This window comes from Polyodon spathula, chromosome 17, assembly GCF_017654505.1.
Source record: "Polyodon spathula isolate WHYD16114869_AA chromosome 17, ASM1765450v1, whole genome shotgun sequence".
Taxonomy (NCBI): Eukaryota; Metazoa; Chordata; class Actinopteri; order Acipenseriformes; family Polyodontidae; genus Polyodon; species Polyodon spathula.
In genome coordinates, this window is record NC_054550.1 from 28,419,787 (window position 1) to 28,428,309 (window position 8,523).

General features: G+C 37.7%; 1 protein-coding gene across 4 annotated transcripts in view; it reads left to right on the forward strand.

The window, feature by feature from the left end:
* Positions 1-7,859, forward strand: part of LOC121329793 (neuronal PAS domain-containing protein 3-like) — a 232,055-nt gene extending 224,196 nt beyond the window's left edge. For all 4 annotated transcript variants that reach the window (XM_041275604.1, XM_041275605.1, XM_041275607.1 and 1 more), the window contains 3 exons: positions 1,450-1,597; positions 2,791-2,906; positions 3,426-7,859. In XM_041275604.1, coding sequence (XP_041131538.1) covers positions 1,450-1,597; positions 2,791-2,906; positions 3,426-4,756 — 1,595 coding nt within the window. In that variant the 3' untranslated portion in view covers positions 4,757-7,859. The remainder of the gene's footprint in view (positions 1-1,449; positions 1,598-2,790; positions 2,907-3,425) is intronic.
* Positions 7,860-8,523: the final 664 nt, after the last annotated feature.

Sequence of the window (8,523 nt, forward strand, 5' to 3'; positions counted from 1 at the left end):
TGCAGAGTCACTACAGCTGGTGATTTGAACAGTAATTTCAAATTACTAGTCAGCTGGTTCAACTAAAAAGGATAAATTGTACCTGATCCAGTTTTTCTACCAAAGAATGCAACATTAAGCCGTACGTTTTCATTTTTGAACAAAACTAAAAAAAATGTGCTTAGAAACTGCAGCCGTGCTTAACAGTGGTTTTATAGAAGAAAATAAATATATATATAACTTTGAGATGAGGTTTTACAAAGATGTTTCTTTTTTGTCAGCTAGTCCAGCACTACCAGACACTTCAGCTCATTTTCCCCCAAAGAAGCAGTGTTAAAGCCAGGTTTCAAAGCAGAGCTTCAATGTTACAGAACAGATCTGCAGACAAGCATCAAATGATTATCTTCTATGAAGGGCATATTGTCAACTATCAATTGACATTTTTCAATACAGCCGTGGGCTGCACCCGTTCTTTCTAGGGTTTTTTAGACTTCTGTAAATCCCAATGAAAGTGAAAAGAAAATGAAAATGGAAGATACAGCAGAGATGGGCTAGAAAGACAAACAATTCATTTAATTCTCTCATTTTTTGCAATTCAGTTTAAAGTTCAGCATTTTTCTCTCAATGTTATTAATTGCATAGTTAAGGTGACTATGCGGCTTCGTGTTCAGCGAGACAGTTTGGGACAGTTTGGGCTTTTCAACTCGCAACCCAATGCATTCTGGTAAGCGTAGTCCTGCTTCTTTTACAAGAAAGAATATTAACTTGAACAGTGAGTTAAAAAGCCTCTCCCAAACTGTCCCGCTGAACATGGAGCCATATGGTCACCTTATGCATAGTTTTTAATTCACTCCCTACCTTAACAGTTTTATATAAAGCCTTATTAGTAGCTATAATTAAACTAAGAATATGAATTGACTACCTCTTTTAGACCCTGACTGGTTCTGTTTTAGAGCAAGATGATTAATGTTAATACATATTGCTTGAGATAACCATTTAGCAGCTAATTTAGCCAAATTTATTACAGCAGTTAGAGGTTCTTCATTTTCACAGATGTAGACAAGGACATGCCAACAAGGGCAGGGTTCTGTAAACCTACAGTGCCCTCTACTGGTTTAAAGGATTCAAGATGCATTCACAATAAAAAGGGGAGAGTTTCTGATAAATACAATGAAAACAAATAACCGAAACCAGCAGAATAAGTAATGGCAACATCCCTAATTGGGAAACTGTAAAATTAACATCAAGATGGATTATGATATTCCTTGTAAGTAATTAGTAAAATACAATAGTTGAAGATTGTACTCATAATACATTAAGCATTAACCTCTTTCATTGCTGATTTAAGTGGTTATAATTGGACAGTAGCATAGGGTGCTTTTGAAGAGGTTACATGCTGTATTATATATCTGTATAAAAGTGCATTCACTGCTGTCTGATGTGTTCATATTTGTTTTTAAACTTTTCTAGTACTGAATAAGGGCCAGTGTGTTACCAAGTACTATCGATGGATACAAAAGAATGGAGGGTATATCTGGATCCAGTCTTGTGCCACTATTGCCATTAACGCCAAGAATGCCAATGAAAAGAATATCATCTGGGTCAATTATGTACTCAGGTAAGTCAGTCCTACCTTTTTATATGAGAATTTGGTTCAGCTTTGTGTTCATAATGCAAACTATGTTTTATAGCTGTCCCATTAGTCTTCAGTGTGGTGAGACTTGAATGTGACCACCATTTCAATAGTATGAGATCACAATTTTCAAAACTGTCAGCTGTAAAAAGAGAAATCGAAGAGCTATTGAAATATCAATATGTAAAAAAAAAATGTAGTTGTTGCCAATGATTTTTTTTTACCCCAGTTTTCTCCCCAATTTGAAATTGGCAATTGTGTTATTATTGATCCTGGTTCACCGCTGCAACCCCCTGGTGAAGGAAATGGAGGCTGAAACACGTGTCCTCCAAAATGTGTTCCTGCTAATCTGTCATTTTTCACACTGTGGATCCACAGCGAAGCCATCAGACCTATAGTGCGGGAGGACAACACAAATCCGAATGGCTCCACTGCAGATCCACAGGTGCCCTATCAGCCAGGGGTGTCGCTGGTGTGTGGTGAACCATGGATTGCCCTGCCGACCTGGGCCCTCCCTACCTGGGCAGCACTTGGTCAATTGTGCGCCGCCCCCCGTTAACCCCTGGTCACGGCCGGCAATGACATTTGAACCTGTGATCTCCAGGCTATGGGGCGTATCCTGCACTCCACATGGGAGTCTTTGCTGGATGCGCCACTCGGGAGCCCAACCAGAATTTGACATTTTAATGAAAAGATAAAAGTTTTTTTTTTTTAGTCAGTCAAAGGTGTGTGTGTGTACAACTATTACCAAAAGTTTTGCATCACCCAATATAATTAACTAATTTTGCTTCATACAGTCGAATTAATCCTGCTGAATAATGTTACATTAACATATTTAATTGCATACTGATTTGTAGTTTTATACAATATACAGTACTGAATAACTGACCAATTGAAAAATGTGTAATTTCAAAATCTAACATGAAATGCTGTACTACTGTTATGGCTTCCAGTAGACAAAGTCAAACTTTTCTCTTTTTTTGCAGTTTCTTTGATTACATGATGTTAAATAAAAGATCTAAATTATAATCATGTAGTTTTGTTTTTGTAATGATGTCTCAGTCCAAAAATTCTAGGTGATGCAAAACTTTTAACTATAGCTGTAGAGTTGGCTTTGACATTATTTTATTCATCTGTTTACTTACTTATTTATGTATTCTTCTTTCTCCATTCTGCAGTAACCCAGAGTACAAGGACACTCCAATAGATATTGCACAGCTTCCCAGTCTCCCCGAGAAAGCCTCGGAATCCTCAGAGACCTCTGATTCCGATTCTGATTCCAAGGAGAATTCAGGTACACTGCATCTGTCTGCCTATGGCTTCCAGTCTTGTAAATAAAACAATACACAGTTGCTATAGATAAAGGGTCTGCCAGTTATCCTTAGTGCATGAAGCCAACCTTTAAGTCTTTGAGCATCACAGGAAAACAAATGGCCAAATGCTTTATCAATAAGTACAGATACAGTGTAAAAGATATTCTAGTCCTTTTTTTAAAATTGTTTTAAAGTTCCCAGTATAGTTAACTTGAATTCCTAAAAAATAAATAAAAAATCTAAATTATATATATATATAAAATATATATATATATATATATATATATATAATGTACAAATGGAGAAATGATTCTGACATTTTATGGCAAATAATATAAATCGTGGTTAAAAATGCATAGAAGAATTAAACCATATCATTATGTCAGCTTTAATTATGTTAGTTATATTTCTTCTGTGTGTTAAGACACTTTGGTTTATTGCTTTTGCTATCAGGTCAGCGTCCTTCGCTCACGCAATGATGCATTTTTTCTCCCCTGCAGAGGACAATGAGAAGTCTGATGGGAAGGGGAACCAGTCTGAGAACAGTGAAGACCCTGAGTCTGAGAGCAAGAAGCAGCCAGGGAGCCAGTCGGACAATGAGATGAACTGCAATGAGGACGGGAACAGCTCCAGCAACCAGGAGAGTCGGGACAGTGAGGACAGCTTCGAGCACTCCGACTTTGAGAGCAACAAGGCTGCCGAGGTGGACAGCTATGGCACGCTGGGCTCCATGCAGATCAAGGTGGAGCGATACGTTGAGGGAGACTCTGAGCTCCGGCTGCACAGTCACGAATCAGTGACCTCAGACAGTGCCAAGGACTCGGATAGTGCGGGGGAAGTAGGCACACCATCTTCCAGTAAGCACCAGAAGAGGAAGAAGAGGAGGAAAAAACAGAAGGGAGGCAGCGTGACTAGGCGCAGGCTCTCCAGTACGTCGAGCCCGAACGGGCTGGATCCAGCACTGGGGGACCAACCCCGGCTGTTCTCCTCACCAAACAGTGCCTCCGTGCTCAAAATCAAAACTGAAATCTCAGAACCTATCAACTTTGACAATGATAGCAGTATTTGGAACTATCCTCCCAACAGGGAGATCTCAAGGAACGAATCCCCCTATAGTATGACCAAGCCCCCCAGCTCCGATCACTTCCCCTCTCCACAGGCCAGCAGCAGTGCTTTACACATCGCCATTCCTGACTCTGTCCTCACCCCACCGGGGACTGAGACAGCTGGCAGCCGCAAAACTCAGTTCAGCAGCAGCAGCAGCAGCACCTCCTCCAGCGCCACCAGCCTGGCACCCGTCTCCTCGGACCCTCTGTCCCCGCCTCTCTCGGCCTCCCCACGAGAAAAGCAGCAGGGAACTCCAAGTACTTCCAGCTCATTACTATACACTGGGGACCTAGAAGCCCTCCAGAGGTTTCAGGCTGGCAACGTGGTTCTTCCACTGGTTCACAGGGTAACAGGGACCCTCGCCACCACCAGCACCTCCGCACAAAGGGTCTATACCACTGGCACCATCCGTTATGCCCCAGCTGAAGTAACCTTAGCGATGCCGGGCAATTTGCTCCCAAACACTCATGCAGTTAACTTTGTGGACGTCAACAGCTCTAGTTTTGGGCTCGACCCCAAGACACCTATGGAGATGCTGTACCACCACGTGCACCGGCTGAACATGTCAGGGCCGTTTGGGGGAGCGGTAAGCGGAGCCAGTCTGACCCAAATGCCTACAGGGAATGTCTTTACTACGGCAGAGGGACTATTCTCAACTCTTCCATTTCCTGTGTACAGCAATGGAATCCACACCACACAAACTCTGGAAAGAAAAGAAGATTAAAAATATATAACAAGACCATATTACTGTGTTAAACGTTCAAAGACTCTGAGGCATAAGACTGTGTTTAATTTTGGGAGAAAAAAAAATTCTAGCACTTTGAATTTGAGCAAGTTTGCTCATGTTATTGAATTGAATGGTCCCCATGTTTGTGTGTGTCTCTCTCTCTCTCTCTCTCTCTCTCTCTCTCTCTCTCTCTCTCTCTCTCTCTCTCTCTCTCTCTGTCTTTCACGGTCTTTCTCTCTGTTGAACTAAAACAAATTATTCTTTAATGTAAAGAGTTACTTTTTTGCCTTCAGAGAGTCAAGAGTGCCAGATGCCTGATCTTTTGTCTTCTTCTAAGATGTGTGTTTTTCTTTTCTTTGCATCTTTATGATGATGCTTCAATTTATATGTCTGCCATAAGATACTAACACATAATGGTAAAGATGTTTTCAATAAGTAAAACCTGTTGGTTTTTAATCTATATCATGATGTGATCAAGGTTGAAGGAGACAAATAGAGAAAGTGTACCCTGTTTGACTAAGTTAAACAGAAGGGGCTCTTATCTTTAATTCCTTTTCTGATTTGGGGGATAGTATTTTAGGAATTTTATGCAGAGTTTGATTCTCTTTTTATAATTCAGATGTTTCTGACTTGCACACACTTAAAGCAATTTCAGTTAATTCCTGGCCTGCGAGTAGAATGTTGGAAAAATGATTAAAAAAAAAAAAAAAAGATGGACATGTTACTGCAACATTTACATTTCTTCCTACAAAACCATGGTGCTACCATTCAGTCTGTTTGTTCAACATGCAGCTCGTAGGCAGGGGTATGTTTTGTTAAAAAAAAGGATTTTTATACTGGTCTCTAGTTTATTGCTGCAGCTCAAGATTAGAATATCATACACAAAAGTATTAATAAGAAGAATTTATGTCTGCTGCAGGACTTGAAATCTTGTCTACAAACCTCACATTAACCTTGTATTGGGTCAGTAAGCCTTTTGGAAATGTTTAATGAAGACTCAATCAGATTGAGTTCAGATTGGAATTAAGTGCAGGTTTTTATTTTTTCATTATTAAGTATTGTTTTCTCAGTATAGCTGAGGCTAATTTTCAACATTAACCTTGAAAGAGTTTTTTAAAAAAATGCTTAAAAACAATTATTTAACATGTTCATTTTTTATTTTTGATACTTTATCTTTAAATATTAGACTAACTAATGTTTTTGCATACATTTTACTCTCAGAAAGTACAGATTGGATCTATCAGAGTGTAATAGGTACATGCAATTAAAAAAATAAATAAATAAATAATATGTCAAACAAAAAGTACACATTCTAATTCTCTCTGTTGCCAAAAAAATATATATATAAAAAATGTAACAAATAAATATCACAGCTCAGTGTTAAAAACGCCATTTGTGATTATTGTTTAAAAAAAAAATATGAAAAAGCTTAAAAAAAAAAAAAAAAAAAAAAAAAAAAAAAAAAAATCTTCCGCTCCATCTTTTGGCAGCCGTTCATAAAAGGCATCTAAATAACAAATGTGAGATCCGTAATGTGTACAATGTGTAAGTGTCCTTGGCTGTCAGTCTCATTGCAATTTCAGTGTGTGCTACTATATGCAGTATATACTAAGCCGATGTAGCTGTTTTGTCCTTTGTCTTCTCTGTGCTTTATCTCTCGTGTGGGGTGGTCAATTTCCACTCCTACAGTCCTAGTGAAACAGTGATTCTTGGAGGTTAGTGTTTATTTGTGTGGTGGCCTTCCTCTGTCGTGTCACCTTTTGCTGCTTCTTGTCTGTATTTATGTTTCTGCTATTGCTTTGCTGTTGTGTAGTCTACAGACCTCTTTCTCTCAGAGATAAGACTCTAGCTCAAGGTTTTATGGAGCCATTTTTCCCCACAGAGGAATTTCTGGGTATGACTTCAGTTTCCAGCTTGCAACACATTTTAAAATAATAAAAGGAACAGCGCTTTAGACGTATGTAAAAGACTAATACCATAAAGCCTCAGTTGTAAAAACATTCCCAGAATCCCTTGTGCTTATCTTGTACGCATTGGGTGTATTTCATTGGTTTCCACCAACCCTGTTAACTTAGAGTACCACACAACAACATAAGGTGAAGATGTTGTAGAACAAATCAAATTTAAACATTTCTTAAAGAAATAAAAATGTTTCACACTATAAATCTATTTTTATAGATGTTTTGGAAATGCATGTTTAGTAAGTTGATAGTATAGTTTACTTGATGTTGTTCTTTGCAGTGGTTTTGTCGACAACAATCTTTTTTTAGTCTGTCCCGCACGGGAGAGCCAGTGAAATGGCATATCTAACCATCACTGTGTCTAGTTTTACCTGAGCCAGGAATCGAGAACAATTTCTGGGAACGTGTCCGTTTTGGTTTTCTTACCAAGGTAAAAATTTACCAACGGAACTGGGAAGGGTTAATCAAAGAACAATGCAATCTCTAAGTGTGACTGGAATGTAGGATAACACAGTGTGGACATCCCATGAAATACACCCATATGTTACAACAGAACAGCAGAAAAAAAAAGGCTGTTTTAATGTTTGTGTTGTGTCAAAATTATTTCTGGTGATTTAAACTAACAAATAATCTCAGCTGCTGTCAAAATACATAGTGTTTAAATTACAATATGAAAAAAAACACTTAATTACCTGTGAAGACTGTGTCTGTGTTTTTAACTATTTCTTGTACAATTATACAGATTCTTTTATGAGGAAATGGGTGCCAAGTAGCTGAATAATGGGGAAAGGGATTCTCTTAGTATCAATGTTAACAGTGTTACAAATTCTAAATACAAACAAATTAAAATATTAAAAAGAGAAAACTATGGTACATTTTATTTTGTGGTTTTAAAACATATAACTAATGGAAGCTAACTATGAGTGCCTGGCTTATTTTTTAAAACATCTTTTTTTCATTGACCATGGATAATGCTGCAAATCAGAAATGTACATACTTCATTTACAACAGGGTTATTTTATACTTTTGTAGATTTCCATCAGTTCAATGAAACATGTCATACATGGTTGTCTTTATGTAACTCAATTTTTATCATCCTGCAGGTGCCATATTCATAATAAACTTCTCTTGGATTTGTTTCTATCTGGCATCATTTCTTTTACATTTAATCATCCTGAATGAACGCTACACAACCAACAAACTTCCTGTTTATTATTAATTTCTATTGAAGTTTACTGTATATTCTCATTGTAATATGACTTTGGGGGGGTTGTTACATTTTAGATTAGGTCTGACTATATACCCCAAGAACGGAGGATCTCAGAAGTAAGGAATGCAATGCAGATCAAGTACCTCTTATTAGCGTTAGTGACATCCCCTGTCTGTCCAAATTTAAAAACAATAATTTAATTCCTCTTTCAGCCAAGCTGTTTTTCTAGTTTTATACAATACAGTTACAATTGTTTATTCTTCAAAAAATGCTATGTACTTGTGACTGACTTTGACAAACAATGTTTGCTCTAGGTCTGGATACTGTCATCAGATTCAGTCATTGAATTTAAATTGGAGCTTGTAATCAAAGCTTACACTTTTCTTGGTTGTACAATTGTTTAACAAATTGGCTTTTTCTTGTTTTATTCAGTCATACATATCCACCAATTTCACAATATTAAATCTCTTGTACAAAGTTTAGTCTGATATACCATCAATTAGATGTGTTCCTGTCACAAATACTACTGATAAATTGACTAAATATAACGACTTGTAAATCTCAGGTATAGATAGCGCTTACTTCTGCTGGTC